Source organism: Psammomys obesus, unplaced genomic scaffold (assembly GCF_907164565.1).
Source record: "Psammomys obesus unplaced genomic scaffold, mPsaObe1.curated_primary_1811, whole genome shotgun sequence".
In the NCBI taxonomy this organism is placed as follows: Eukaryota; Metazoa; Chordata; class Mammalia; order Rodentia; family Muridae; genus Psammomys; species Psammomys obesus.
In genome coordinates, this window is record NW_026596085.1 from 11,119,349 (window position 1) to 11,134,431 (window position 15,083).

General features: G+C 52.8%; 1 protein-coding gene across 4 annotated transcripts; it reads left to right on the plus strand.

The window, feature by feature from the left end:
* The first annotated feature begins 719 nt into the window (after positions 1 to 719).
* Positions 720 to 11,664, plus strand: Dennd6b (DENN domain containing 6B). Of its 4 annotated transcripts, XM_055626930.1 has the most exons (20): positions 724 to 1,401; positions 5,757 to 5,795; positions 5,869 to 5,911; positions 6,415 to 6,527; positions 7,250 to 7,330; positions 7,847 to 7,952; positions 8,036 to 8,115; positions 8,205 to 8,264; positions 8,501 to 8,556; positions 9,076 to 9,198; positions 9,282 to 9,377; positions 9,479 to 9,573; positions 9,682 to 9,747; positions 10,063 to 10,127; positions 10,233 to 10,322; positions 10,445 to 10,498; positions 10,839 to 10,948; positions 11,032 to 11,134; positions 11,220 to 11,294; positions 11,374 to 11,664. In XM_055626930.1, the coding sequence occupies exons 1-20, from the start codon at positions 952 to 954 to the stop codon at positions 11,494 to 11,496; spliced, it is 2,028 nt and encodes a 675-aa protein (XP_055482905.1). In that variant the 5' UTR covers positions 724 to 951; the 3' UTR covers positions 11,497 to 11,664. The 4 variants fall into 4 exon arrangements, with proteins under 4 accessions (XP_055482910.1, XP_055482906.1, XP_055482909.1 ...); XM_055626935.1 differs by lacking the exon at positions 11,374 to 11,664 and having other exon boundaries at positions 720 to 1,401; positions 11,032 to 11,126; positions 11,220 to 11,283; XM_055626931.1 differs by lacking the exon at positions 5,757 to 5,795 and having other exon boundaries at positions 723 to 1,401.
* The last annotated feature ends 3,419 nt before the right edge of the window (positions 11,665 to 15,083 follow it).

Genomic DNA, 15,083 nt, shown 5'->3' on the forward strand with positions numbered 1-15,083 from the left:
AAACACAGGTTTACAGCTGGGAAGAAAGGCCTTAAGCAGTCATTAAATGTGCTGGAGGTGGGCAGGAGGAAGGTTCTCCAATCTCCTTCTCATGTCCCCCCAAATTTTCCTGCCTTTATAGCCTCGCCTCATTGCCCCTTGGTTCTAACAAACTACATTACTCCCGGAGGCAGCAGCAGGCTGCCTCTTTGATAGCAAAAGGGGGCACACCGGGCTGGAGGAGGAGTGGGTCTGGGGCGGACATGCCAACTCAACTAGAATGGCCTTCAATAAAGATGGGTAGTGGTGTCCAAACCCGAGGGAATCCCAGTGTAGTACAGGAGAGCTATACACTCAGACACAAAGTTGTAAACTTAAAACACTGAGGTGTTAAGACTTATTTTTCGAGTGTTTGCCTGTGTACTACATGCATGTCTGGCGCCAGTGTAGGTCAGAAGAGGGCATCGAATCTGCTTGAAGTGTGGTTACAGTTGTGAGCTCACCCACGTGGGTGCTGAGAATCGAACCCGAGTTCTCTGGAAGAGCAGCCCGTTTTCGTACTCTCTGAGCCATTTCTCCAGCCCCAAACATCGTCGTTTTCATATTTGTTTGTTTGTTTGTTTGTTTTTGTGCTGGGATTGAAGGCATGCGCCACCACCGACCGGCCTTGATGTGGTTTTCACACTTTTAAAGTATTGAGTTTTTGAGGTTTTCTGTTACTAGCTTGGGCGTTTGTCCAGCATGAACCTTGTAGATGACTGATAAGGTGGGGCACCTATGACACGCAAAATGAGCATTATACTCACAACCCTCGGCCGACTGGATACCCCTGGGTGGTCCAATACAATTCTATGTGGTCCAGAGGGGTGAAAACGTCTGACACCCCAGGTTGACACCACTTCACGCCCAAAGCCCCTGAAGATCCGGGCGCGGGCCAGGGAGATCAGGAACCGCCCTGGCTCGCCTTGCCAGATGCAGCGCCGCGCTAGCCCTCTACTGGCCGACCCGGGTCACGCAACCTCCGTTATCGGGAAGCACCACCAGCTCCAGACCCCTCTAACCGGCTGGGGCCTTTCTCGCTGGTACATTGGGCGACACCCCAGGGCGGACGCTCCTCTAGCACCAGGGGGCGCGCGGCTGCTCAGGGGCCCTTCTGGCCTGCGGCAGCAGCTCGACTGCTCCGAGGCGGGCCAGGTGAACCCCCGCGATTCCCCGCAACGTGCCGGTACCGCTGGAGCTACTACCATGGAGGTGCCGGTGGGCACCCGGCCTCAGGAAGCTGGCGAAGGGCTAGGCGGGACTAGATCCATGTCCTCCGGCCGCGCAGCGCGGGCCTCCGCGGTGCCCTGGGCGCGCTTCTCCGCCTGGCTGGAGTGCGTGTGCGTGGTCACCTTCGATCTGGAGCTGGGCCAGGCGCTAGAGGTGAGCTGATGGGCTGGCTGACCCACCAGGACCGTCTCAATGCCTTTCCTTCTGCGGCCTGAACCTCTCCGGAGGCCCCTCCTCTCTGGACGTCCCTCCTCTCTCGATGCCCCTCCCCCCACGCTCCTCCCTTCCCTCGCCTGCACCCCTGCTGCTCCTTTCCTCCAATTCCCCTACCCCGCCGTGCGGTTTCTCTACCCCAGGCTCCCACCCTCCAGGAAGCAGGCTTCATGGCCTCCTCGCCTGTAGCCTTCCTGCTTGGTCTAGGGTCCTCTTAGGAGCCTCACTGAATACTTTGTACCCTCAGGCTGACCTTTCCCCCACTTCCTTTGACTAGTGACTAGCTTAGCAACCTCCTTTCCTATTCCCTGTCACCTCTCCAAGTGGAGCCTCTTCCTCAGAGCTCTAGGAGCGCTTCCCAGGCAAAGGAAGGAAAGGTCTCTAAGGCCTGACTGCCTATCCATCAATGTATCCAACGCAGCATCTAACATGGCCCTTTTCCCAAAGAGTCAAAAATAGCTCCTGCCCCTTGGTTGCTAAAGCCAGAGTCCTTGGGTCGGCCTCCCCAACCCCCACTCCCACCCCCAGGTCTCACATGGGGTCTGCTGCAGTCTCCAGTGTCACCCATAGTTGGCTTTCCTGCTAAAAAAAAATTTGTGGCATTCTTTCAACTGGAATCAGATCCAGACCCTGTGAGGCCCTGCTTGGCCCCTCTGTCTTGAGCTCTTCTCAACCTTTGGCATCTGGTCACCAGCTGTGTGCAGTTGGGCAGGGCCTTAGGCTTTTGATGTGGTCTTTCTGTAGTTTAAAGGCTTCCATCCACTTACCCACCTACCCATAAAGGCAGCTTTTCTTCTTCTAGATAAGATGAAAATATCAGACAGGCAGAGTGGTGCACACAAACCCAGCATTTGGTAGACTGAGGTAGGATGTGAGTTTGACGCCAGTATGGGTTATATGAGTCACAGAGGAACCTGAGCTACAGAATGAGACCTTGTCTAAAATAAAAAAACAAACAAACAAACAAACAAAAACATCCAGTGGACATTGTGACACATATCTTTAATCCAATACTCTGGAGGCAGAAGCAGGCTGATCTCTATAAGTTCAAGGCCAGCCTGGTCATCATAATGAGTTCCAGGCAAGCCAAGGCTATATATAGTGAGACTTTGTCTCAGAAAAGAAAAAAGAAAAAAAAAAAAAAAAAAAAAAAAGGAAAACAACAAAACAAAACCACTAGAAAGATAAAGAGGAAGAGAAAGAAAATGTTACAGGCTCAGTGAGGCCTTTGGCAGGAACAGTCAAGATAATGTCTGTGTGCTAAAGGGCCTTGACACAAAGCTGGCCATCCCAGGAGGTCCACTGTAGATGGGGGTTGTCTCAGAGGCAGACCACACTGTCAGAGGGACCTGTGAGAGCCTGAGAGGTTGTGAGTTTACCTTGAGGCAGCTGGTACAGCATACCTTTGTGTGGCTCAGGTTATCTCTGAGAGGCTAGAGGTCTAAAACCTTCTAAACAGAAAAGCATAATCCTTAGGAGGGACTCTGAGGCTCCTTAGAGAACTCAGCCTCCTCCACATGATTCTCGTCACATACACTGTTGGCTGTTGTAAATGGTACCATGATTCTTATCACACAGACTCTGGTAAAAAGTACCACTTGACAGAGGGAGAGGTGACTTACCTTTGGCTGTAAAGCCCCTACTTTCAGCTGTACAAACTCTTTCCCATAAAATCACAACAGAAATTAAGACACTTTTCCTTCAACCAAAGAAAGAAAGAAAGCCTGGTTTGTTGGTTTGCTTGTATTTGCTGTATAGACTTTGCTGCCTGGAATTCACAAAACAAGCTAGGCTGTTCAAAACTTGTGACAGTCTTCCTGCCTGCCTTTCACATGCTGCGCTTATCATCGTGCCTGGCCTGAAGGCGATGTTAAAGGCTATGTGGACTTGGACTCCTGAGCTTCTGCTGAGGCTATTCAGTTGGGCAATGAGTGTTGTTGGAGCGCAGCTGGCTGAGTATTAGAGACCCACAGCCGCCTGGGAAATGTGCAATAGCAGTGCCTTGAGCCTTTTCCACCCCTTACTTGTATATAGAAACCCAGCAGTGAGTCTGTGGGGTGGGTCATGCATGTGACCCCTATCCTGTTTGCCTTTTGTCTTTTCCCCCTTCACCCTAGAAATCTCAGGGAAGTGCAGGGTCCTACAGACTTGCAAAGAGCTTCTGCCCTGCATTCATTCACAGCTCAGCCTGACTGAGTCTTGTGAAGCCCAGGATTGATTGTGGTATGAGAATGTGAAAGAAAGACACATGCCACCTCTGGGAGATTCATACAGGCTCAGCTAAGTGAGGATGGTAAGGAGGCAGTGAGACCCCTCCTCTCAAAAAGCCAATACAATTGAAGGCAAAAAGTGGTCCATTGACTCATTCATTCTTCAGCCAATCAAATTCTGAGTAGCTATCACCAGACAGGTCTGGCTGTGTCTATGCTCAGCTCATGGGATGTAGGCTCTTGTCCTGCAGGAGCTAGCTTTGCTAGAAATAGTTTTGGACTTTAGTACTCACAGGGACTCCAGCACACACACATGGCAACTCTCTGCAGATGGATGCACCAGAACCTATGTGCAAGACAGGGTATCTGTCTTTAAAGGGAAATGGAGAAGGTCATGGTCTTGGGGCCATGTGTGGCTGGTTCATGTAGGTCAGCTGAAGGGCCTGGCTCTGCCATCTCAGTCCTTTAAAACTCAATAACCCAGCTCAACTGGAAGCCTCTGGGGTGTCCTCTGGCCAGTATGTCCAAAGAAATCCTTTACTGTGGTGTTTATAGCCTCCCAGGAGGCAGCTTTCACAGTCTCAGAACTCCTTTGCAGCTTTTGGTGATGGTGGTGGTGGTGGTGGTGGTTTTGGATTGATCTATCCATCTATCATCCATCTATCTATCTATCTATCTATCTATCTATCTATCTATCCATCCATCTATCATCTATTCTATTTTTGAGACAGGGTTTCTCTGTATAGCCAGCCTGGCCTCAGAGATACACCTGCCTCTGTCTTCCCAGTGCTGGGATTAAAGGTGTGAGCCACCACTGCAATTTCTTTCCTTCCTTCTTTTTTCTTTCTTTCTTAATTAGTGAATGATGTGGGAAGGCCCAGTCTGTGGTGGGCACTGCCACCCATTGACAGGTGGTCCTGGATGATATAAGAGAGCAAGCTGAGAGCTGGCATGGTGGTGCACACTTTCAATCCTAGTACTTAGAGGCAGAGGCCATGAGACGTGACCCCTCCCTCAAAAAGCCAACATAGGTGAAGGCGAAGCCAGCCTGGTCTACTAGTGAGCCTGCATGGTTCGTCTGCATGCAGGAACCTGTGGAGGTCAGGAAAAAATTAGAGTTCCTGGAACTGGAGTTCCCCAGTCTCACTGCCTACTCCTCATCCATCCTCTCATCTACCAGCAGCAATCTCTGCCTCCTGAGTGCTGGGATTAAAGATTTGGGCCAACATGCCTGGCCTTATACACACATTTAAAAAAGAAGTCCCCAGCAATGGTGGTACATGCCTTTAATCCCAGCAATTGAAAAGCAGAAGGAGTATCTCTGAGTTCAAGGGCAGCCTGAGCTATAGATCTAGTTCCAGACAGCCAGGGTTTACACAGAAAAACTCTGTCTCAACAAACCAAAAAAAAAAAAAAACAAAAACAAAAACAACAACAAAAAAAAAAAAAAAAAACAAAACAAGAAAAGTAGAGAAAAAAAAAAAGATACAAATAGACTGTGATGGTACTTGTCTTTAATCCCAGCACTCTGGAGGCAGAGGCAGGTAGATCTGTGTGAGGTTTTGTTTTGTTTTTGTTTTTGAGACAGGGTTTCTCTGTAGCCTTGACTGATCTGGACTAGTTTTGTAGACCAGGCTGTTCTCCAACTCACAGCGATTCACCTGTCTCTGCCTCCTTGAGTGCTGGAATTGAAAGCATGCTCTACCACGCCTGGCTCCTCTCTGAGTCTAAGGGCAGCCTGAGCTATATAGTGAGTTTCAAGACAGCCAGGGCTGCAAAGTGAAACCATAACCTCTCTCTGCCCCCCCCCCCCAAAAAAAAAGAAATAGAAATAAGAAAAAGAAAGGAAAGGAAAGGAAAGGAAAGGAAAGGAAAGGAAAGGAAAGGAAAGAAAGAAAGAAAGAAAGAAAGAAAGAAAGAAAGAAAGAAAGAAAGAGTATAGGGGAGGAGGAGGTTACTGGGAGGCCATTACGTGGAGGCTATTACGTGGCCTCCCACATGTGCCTGTGGCCTCCTGCTGAGCTGTCTTAGTGGACATCGTCACCTCAGGCAGATACGCCAAGTGTTCTCTGTCTTCCCCTGCAGCTAGTCTACCCAAGTGACTTCCGGCTCACAGACAAGGAGGTAGGTTCTGGATTTCTTGGGAATGGATGGCCCTGGAGTGAGCCGGCCCTCACTGGGCTCTTGTTTGTTTCAGAAAAGCAGCATCTGCTACCTGTCATTTCCAGACTCTCACTCAGGTAGGTCACCCCACACTCCCTGGACTGGACAGTGCCTCTGGGGCTGGTAAGTAGTAAACAAAAAAATGGGACGATGGGTCACAGGCTAGTGGTATCGAGGCTGCCAGCAGGATGCTCTAAGGTTGGGTCCTCGCTGGAGCCCGAGCTGCAGCAAGGTAGCCAGGCTCTCTAAAACCCATGGAAAGCCTTATATCTGGGCAATCTGGTCTCCTTCACTCCGTCCCATCAGCTACCAGGTGAGAACTATGTACAGAATGAGCCAGGCCCCCACAGGCAGATAGAAAGCGGTTCTCTGTGTTGATTTATCCCAAGACCCTTACGTGGCGTGTAGGATCAGGACAGGAGTCTTTTGGGAACCACAACGTTTCCCTCGAAAGGGCATTTGTGCCAAACGAAGGCCAGCCCAGCGGCAGGCACCCTTGTCCCATGCTCCTCACCTCAGACAATGGAAGGAAATTCTCCCATCTGTGACACACGTGTGTGGTGGGACCGCGTCTTTTCAGGATGCCTCGGAGACACTCAGTTCAGCTTCCGCATGCGTCAGTGTGGAGGACAGAGAAGCCTCTGGCATGTTGACGATGGGCCTTACAACAACAAGGCCCCCTTAGCACTGCAGGTGAGTGGTGGGGTGTCTCTCTGGTTTGGGCCTTCTTTCCCTTTGCCAGGGTCTCCTGGCTCCTGGCTGTGAACATCCCTTTCCAGCCCATCTTGTGAGGTCAATGACCATTTTAAGCCCTGATGACGCTGTTATGGGGAGGGAGGGGTCCTCCACCTAGGCCAGCTCTTACTGGGTTCACCAGGATCACTAAAGTTGATTCTGTGCGTCATCCTTCCTGGCCCCTTGTGTGGTTAAATAAAGTATGGCTCAGTGGGAAGAAGTCTGCAGGGCCTTCCAAGGGTCTTGGGCCACTCTTATGTTGGCTAAGTCCTTTCTGAATCAACACATGTCCCCTAGACTAGTTTAGCCCAGTCTTTGAATTAAAGAATCCCAGGTCCCACGGTAGTAGGCAGAGGGCAGGTCCTAGGCTCAGGGGCAAGTGCCTTTTGGATCTCCTGGATTCTTAGGTCCTCTACTCCCCCCCCCCTTTTTTTTTTAAAGATAGGCTCTCTCACATAGTGCTGGCAGTCCTGAAACTTACTGTGTAGACCGGGCTGATGTTGAACTCACAGAAACCCACCTGCCTTTGCCTCCCAACCTTAGCTCTGAGTGCTGGGATTAAAAGGGGCATGTGCCACCATGCCCAGCCTTAAGTTTCCTTCTTAACGGCCTCTGCTTACGTCACCCTGGATCTAGCTGATACCCAAGATAGGGCATGGCTAACACTGCACTCCTTACAGAGGGAGCCAGCGCACTACCTGGGCTATGTGTACTTCAGACAGGTGAAGGACAGCTCTGTGAAGAGGGGCTACTTCCAGAAGGTGAGCTGCATGCCACTGGGAGATAGTGCGGTGGACAGCTAGTGAGGGGTCCTAGCCTCCAGGGGTGCCTGTCCATTTGCAGCCCACTGGGGTAGTAGGACCAAGGGGGAGCCACCACTGGGCCCAGGACTTCCTGAAGCCCTTCCTTATCTAGTATGGCACTTGAGGCCTTTCTGTCCTCAGGCCCAGAATATCCCAGCTCTCAAGTCTTGCCAGTGTCATCACACTGCCAGGGTAAGGGACTTAGCCAGCCCACATTTCCCTCTAAAGGCCCCGGATCCAGTCCTGCTGTCATAATCTGGTGTTATCCACCCTATGGTGCAGATGTCAGGCTTCTCTTGTACAATCCTGATACATAAGTTAGGCTAGTTTGTGGCAGCTATCCAATGGGGTGGCAGGCATGTGCTGCCCTGGTCAACTGTGAGCGAGCGTGGCTTCAGGGTTGCCATAGGCTCCTGAGTTATAAGAGTGATGTCTATAGTTGAATGCTCTCTGATTGGTCCCACATCATCACAGTCTTTAGTGCTGGTGTCCCGTCTGCCATTTGTCCGGCTGTTTCAGTCACTGCTAAGCCTGATCGCCCCTGAGTACTTTGAGAAGCTGGCACCCTGCCTGGAAGCAGGTGAGTGGCCGCCTAACATGGCCAGCATTGTCTCGTCTCAGCCTTTTGGGAGGGCTCCTGACATCGGCCATCTGTGTCCACAGTTTGTAATGAGATTGACCAATGGCCAGCCCCTGTGCCCGGGCAGACCCTGAATCTACCTATTATGGGAGTCGTCATTCAGGTGAGGGCCAGCTGAAGAGTAAGCAATGCTGGTATTGGTGGGTGGAGTCAGTCTACTCATTTCCTGGCAGCTGCTTCCTTCCTCCCCAGGTACACATCCCATCCAGGGTGGACAAGCTAGAATCCAATCCTCCAAAGCATGACCAAGAGGTGGGGGCCTGGGCCTTAGCCTGATTTCTGTTCCTGGGCTGGATGGTTGTCTCTTCTGCCTCACTAGCCTACTTTGTGGGTGGCCAAACCTAGGCAAAGCCATGGTGGTGGCCAGAGGTGTCTCATTATGGAGCCTGTGCTTGGGAGGAGGGGAATGGCAGGGGTCCAGGGGCTGCAGGGTGATCATCAAATAGAGCCTTTGCCATGGCCTGACTTATCTTCCCTTCACTCCTCAGAACCTGCTGCCAGCCCCAGTCGTCCTCACTAGTGTCCATGAACTGGATCTTTTCAGGTGAGCCCTGAGGGAGCCTACCCATAGTCACACACACACAAGTGTATATGTCATGCCAAGAGAGGCTGCTTGTCTGAGTGACCCAGAGACCCTTGAGGAAACCTGTGTCCAAGCGTCTGACTTAGAGGGAACGGGTACAGTGGGCAGGAAGGTTCTGTGCCCAGAGAGGTTGTCAGGGAGACATTGGCTCTCTGAGGTGCCCCTTTGTGCCTTTCCAAATGTCTTCAAGGGAGCCTGGACTTTGAAATGATCTTGTTCCATTCTGGGCCCAGCAGGAGACAGGGCTTTAGTCCAGAGGCATAAAAGGCAATAGGAGTCGCAGGGCCCTGGATTAGCAGTCCCTCCTGGGACTTTGGATCTTCAGCAGGCTTTCCAGCCCCTCACAGGCAGGGTCCAGGCCAGCATTAGCTCAGGCAGTCTGTTCGAACACGGGCTGAATCTGGTGACCTGAGGCTCTACTTGCTCACCACCTTTGTAACAAAGCCATCTGACTGCCCCAATTGCTCTGTCCTGCACCAGGTGCTTCCGGCCAGTGCTGACCCATGTGCAGACCCTGTGGGAGCTCATGCTCCTTGGGGAGCCCCTACTGGTCCTGGCACCCTCGCCCGACGTGTCTTCAGAGCTGGTGCTAGCCCTGACCAGGTACAAACTTTACCCACTAGCCTGTCATGGCTGTGCCTGGTTACCCCAGCCTTACCCATATCTCACTGCCCCCACCCCAACAGCTGCCTACAGCCCCTGAAGTTCTGCTGCGACTTCCGCCCCTACTTCACCATTCACGACAGCGAGTTCAAGGAGCTCACGACACGAACACAGGCTCCGTGAGTACATGTCCTTCCTCCCTGCTCTCACATACCACCTCCCCTGGGCCTCTCTCTGCCTCTTCTCTCTCTTTTTTTTTTTTCTCTCTCTCCCTCTCTAGACCAAACGTGGTCCTGGGAGTCACAAACCCTTTCTTTATCAAAACACTCCAGCACTGGCCCCATGTCCTCCGAGTTGGGGAGCCCAAGATGGCAGGTGAGAAGTCCAGGGCCTCACCTGCTTGGTACCTAAGCGGTTTCTGTACCCAATTCCTCTGAGCCCGTATTAGGGTACTGAGCCTTGCCTACTTGGTGTATTTCACAGGGGACCTTCCTAAGCAGGTCAAGCTTAAAAAACCCTCTCGGCTGAAGACCCTCGACACCAAGCCAGGTCTGTGCCTCCCTCTTGGGCCTCAGCCCCATCTACCCTGGCAAGGCCTGTCCTGCACTTGGTAGATCCATCCCGTGGTGATGGCCAGGCCTTCTGACTCTTTTTCTTCCGACTCAGGCCCCATGGTGGCAGGTGGGGGGACACTGTCTTCTTTAGCAGGTCCCTTGAGTCTTGGGACGGATGGGGTGAGAGATATGCAGGTTCTCAAGGGAACGGGGCTGTAGGCAGATGAGACAGCCACCTTCATTACCAGTAGAACTGAGGGAATGTGGGAGGGAGGCTGAATGGACAGCCACAGCTCTGACCTCCCGTCAGGCCTCTACACCTCATATACTGCCCACCTCCACCGGGACAAAGCGCTGCTTAAACGACTGCTCAAGGTAGAGGCTGTTGGGTGGGGCCTGGACGTGGGGACTTGGTGTGGTGTGGAAGATGCAGGGTTACCCAGTCAGTACTGAGACCCGGTCCCCTGCTTCCCCCTGCAGGGCGTACAGAAGAAACGGCCGTGGGACACGCTGAGTGCCCTGCTGAGGCGGCACCTCCTAGAGCTCACACAGAGTTTCATCATCCCTCTGGTGAGACAGGCGGGGGTGCGCCATCGCTGGGCGTGATGGAGAGATAGCCGCGGGCGGTGACGGCGGAGGCTGTGACCACAGAGCTTGTGGCCCACGTTCATTCCCTGCTCCTTACCCTTCAGGAACACTACATGGCCAGCCTCATGCCACTGCAGAAGAGCGTCACACCCTGGAAGGTGGAGCCCGGGGTCTTCCGGGGAGGGTCATTTCTGTCCCCATACCAAGAAGGGAAGGCCTGAGGCAGGTGTCCGCATGGAACAGAGAGGGTGCCTATGATGCTGGAGCCACCACGGCACAAAGTTGACCCTGTGCCTGCCTAGTATCCCCCCACCACAGGGCATAGAAATGAGGACGGCAAGGAGGGGCACTGACAGAGCTCCTGAAGGGCTGTCCAGGGATCTGTCCCAAGCAGGGTGGGGTGAAGATCTTCAGAGATACCCTGGGGGGAGGGTCCCATCCTGCTGAAAGGTAGGACCTGTGCTCTTCAGCAACCAGCTCATACAACGTTTGTCTCAGAGCCCCCCCCAGATCTGCCCCTTCCGCCAGGATGATTTCCTGCGTAGCCTGGAGCATGCAGGACCCCAGCTCACCTGCATCCTCAAGGGCGACTGGCTGGGCCTCTACAGGTGGGAAAACGCCCGCCACGGACTGCTGTGGGTGGCCCCCAAGTATACTAGGACAGCCCCTCAGCTGCCTCTTGCCATCACAGGCGTTTTTTCAAGTCCCCCCATTTTGATGGCTGGTATCGGCAACGACACAAAGAGATGGCCCAGAAGCTGGAGGCTCTGCACCTGGAAGCTATTTGTGAGGCGGTGAGGGAAGGCAGAGGGAGGGGGTAGGTGCAGGTCCAGGGTGAGTGGGAGGCTTGGCGAGAAGAACCTGAAATGTCCCTAACAGAACATCGAGGCCTGGATGCAGGACAAGTCGGAGGTGGAAGTGGTGGACCTAGTCCTGAAACTTAGGGAGAAGCTGGTGAGAAACCATTGTACTGCCCGGCGTCCCCCCGCCAGGCCGGAAGGATGTCCGCCCCTTAATACCATTGTCCCTCCAGGTGCGGGCACAGGGCCACCAACTCCCCGTGAAGGAGGTGACACTGCAGCGGGCTCAGCTGTACATCGATACAGTCATTGGCTCCCTGCCCAAGGACCTGCAAGCAGTCCTGTGCCCTCCCTAGGACAGGGCCAACCTGTGTGGTCCTGGGGGCCTAAGTCTGCCAAGTTCCCTCTCCCTTGAAGGCAGGCCTCCACCAAGCTGGAGCTTCCAGCCTTGGGCTCCTACCTCCGCTTCAGCCCCCTTGCGGAACCACCCTTGTCCCAGCAGTAAAGTGACATTTGGAATGACAGTCTGGTCCCTGACTATTGGGGATTCTGTGCTGGCACTGCCTCACTCCTTCCTGGGCCCCACCTGTCCTTCACAGCCAGACATGGGAGTGGGCTAGTAGCCCTCCCTGCTGTAGGTGCCTTCACCACCTGCCCCCTCCTGGCTCCCATCTGCCCACACTCCGGGATGCCTTGTGTTGTGGGTCCTTTAGCCCAGCAGGCTTCTCACCTCAGGACAGAGGGAGGCAGCTGCCAGGGGCAGCCCTTCTCCTTTACAAGTCCACTCATTCCCTCTTCTGCAGAGTGATGGCTATTTCTCCGAAGCAGCTACTTGAGGGGGCAGAAGCTCTTTGTCCTGTGAAGACCTAAATCTCTTTCCTACTGTGATTGGTCAGGGTGAGAGGGATGGTGTGGAGCCTGGCACTCCACTTGGGGAAAAGCAAGCCCAGGCTGTGCTTTGAGGTCCTTACCATAGTCCTTGTTCCTTTTCTTGGAACAGCCCCCTGGACACCTGCCCCATGCATTTCACCCAGGCTGCCAAGGGATACTCCAGCTTTCCCCCTGTGTCTGCCCCTCCCCTTGAAGCTTGAGAGGCTTTGGGCTATAGCCTGCTGCTGCAGCGTTCTCTGCTGTCTTGGCCTTAGGGTATAATTGATCTCTTAGGCAGAGGTGTCTCTTGGAGGTGCTCTAATTAGGAAAGGGCTCAGTGTTCCCAGGGGGTTGAGTATGCCAAGCCTTCCTCTTCCTTCAAGGCTCTATCCTGGCTTCTGCCCCTCCCCTCAGAACCACCTTTGTACCAGCAGTAAAAAACATTTTGGAACCATATCCTAGTCCCTAAATGTTGAAGGAGTCTGTGCTGGCTGTGTCTTACCTCTTCCTGGATTGGATACTGTTGTTCAGTGCTCCAAGCCTGGGTACAATGAGTTACAAATGTTCCAACCCAGCACAAAACAGGGCCCTTTGGAGCTGCAGCCAAACCCCAGCTGAGTATCAGAAACCTGTAGGTGGATCTCTTGACTACTTAGACTCCTCTTCTGAGAGACTGGGTTATGACGATGGCTCAGTGGACAGTGTTGGGCAGGAGCAGGGAAAGGGCATTCAGAGAGAATATATTGGACATCCTACAATCCTTTCAAGAGGTGCTAGCAAAGTAAGCTGGTTTAGAGACAAGGTTTCCCTGTGTAGCCTTGGCTATCCTGGAACTCCCTCCATAGACCAGGCTGGCCTTGAACTCACAGTGGTCCTACTGGGATTAAAGGCGTGTGTCACCAATGCCCAGCCAAGCTTTTGCTTTCTTAAAGAGCTCCCATGTGGCATAACCTGTTCTGTGTTCCTTGGACTCCTTAATCAAACCCTCAAGTATGTACTTCCTTGCCCTTCCCAAGTGATCCTTGCCAAGTGCAAATACAACAAAGGCATTCCAGTGTTAACAGTTCCCAGCACCAGCACCGTCCATGTGTTCATTTGTTTACCCCTGACTTACGACAGCTTGTCACACTGTACCCACTTTACAGGTGAGGAATCAGACAAGGTAGATGCGATGAAGGTATACAGTGAGCTAAGTCAGTCTAATACAGGGTCCATGGATGTGACCAGTTAGAAAACTGAGCAGAGGCAGGTTGAGGTGGAGAGCTTGGCATTAGGAAGAGTGGTGCTGGCACCCCCTGGGACAGAGGTGCCAGCTTCATCACCAAGATCCTGGTCTCCAAAGGCTCTTTAGAAACATGGCACCTTCCTCTGTGACAGTTGGAGCTCCCAGACTATGGGGACAACAGAGTACTAGCCATTTGGAGTCTGCAAAACTGTCTTTGGTGTGCCCAGCCTCCTATCCAAATGCACACTGAGCCTCCCAGGCCTTGGTGGTGCCACCCTGAAAGCACATCCCAGATGCCACTGCAGTGTGTTTCTCATGTTTTTCGATAGACTTTCCGGGGCTGCTGCACAGTAGGCTTCATTGGTGGCCCCTGAGGGCTGCTGCACAGTAGGCTTCCTTGGTGGCTGCCCAGGACCTCAGCCACCATCAGCCTGTGACTATAACCAGCTTCTCTCCTGCCAGTTGGTCATCCTCAGAATACTGGACATGGGACTCAGGAGACAGATTTAGGGGGAAGTGGGAGGGTGTGGACACAACTGTACTGCCTAGGGCATATACCCAAGGCTGAGCCAGGAATGAGGGAACTTCCAGTCCTTTTGAGGGGCTTTTCCTGGCTACTGGGCGGAGTATACAGCCTGGAACCCCTACCAGCTACATCCTCTCCCACTGTTGCTCTCCCAGAATGGGATAGGCTGCACAGAGGAGCTCAAGCCCAACCCTTCCCATCCATGCCAAGGGCAGGGCCTAGAGGGAAGAAGACAGATGGCTTCAAAGAGGTGCTCCCCTCCCCCCACTCAAAGAGCCCTCATGGTTAAGATGTCTGGATTGTGAAAAACTAATCCTAGAAGCTGTGGTCCCCAGGGCTCCCTTGTGTGGCAAGTTGGAGAGAGCTGTGAGCCAGCATTCAGGGGTTCTAGGAGGGTTGGGTGGAGGTCATGAGGCAGCCAGCCCCAGGGACAGACCGGAAGGACTGGAAGGCTCTTTTACCCTCCAGCTTCCTGCCTTCTATTTTGAGCCCTACTCAGTTTGGAATACTGGCCTTCCCACAAGTTTGGTATTAAATTATCTTTTTATGATTCAGTAGTTGTCTTTTAATATTTTTGATACAAAGTTTGCAGCCCTCTTATTCACTGGATATTTTCGAGTCCCTTGTATGAGTGTGGGGGTGTTGAAATCACTGGATATTTTGGAGACTTGTGTATGGGGGTTGGGGTTTGATGGTGGAGTGGAGAAGGTGATTCAACAACGCCTGGCTTCCTGTCGATGGGGCAAGTCCAACTTGCTGAAAGAACCAGTGAAATCAGATTTGTAAAGTTTTCAGGTTGGGGAAGTCTTAAGAATTGGGGCAGATCCCCAAAAAGAGATGCCTGAGGAAATAGGAAGTATTCAAGGCAGGCAAATTTGGGCGAGGAGATAGATATCCCAGGGTGGGTATGAGCTGGGCTTTGGGGACTAGTCCTAAACCCTGTTCTGAGACAGTGGGATCACCGCTACGTTACAAATCCAAGGGACCACAGGCTGGATGACTTGGAGGCCAAGAAGTAGGAACCCTAGGGTACTCTTTATAGATATTGGGGGATCCGGAAGGCCCAGAGATGCTGGGTCACTGGATCAAGGAAGGAAGCCAGCGAGGGCGCAGTTCCAGCTCTGAGGACTCCGTTAGGGTTCGGGAGAATCAAGGTTCAGCAGCCCTCACCCTCCGAAACCGCATGAGCGCGTGGTCCGCCTGTTGCCAATCTGTTAATGAGGTTCCTTGCGCCCCGCCCATCTCAAAAAGGACACTTGAAGCCTCGGTCTGGCTCAGCCGAAGCCACCCACTAATGCCGGGCTGCGTGCGCCATTCAGTTC

Coding starts and splice junctions, on each gene's coding strand:
- Dennd6b (XM_055626930.1), top strand. CDS start 952: ATGCAGCGCCGCGCTAGCCCTCTACTGGCCGACCCGGGTCACGCAACC. Junction 5,912..6,414: donor ATTTCCAGACTCTCACTCAG/GTAGGTCACCCC, acceptor GCGTCTTTTCAG/GATGCCTCGGAGACACTCAG. Junction 9,748..10,062: donor GACCCTCGACACCAAGCCAG/GTCTGTGCCTCC, acceptor ACCTCCCGTCAG/GCCTCTACACCTCATATACT.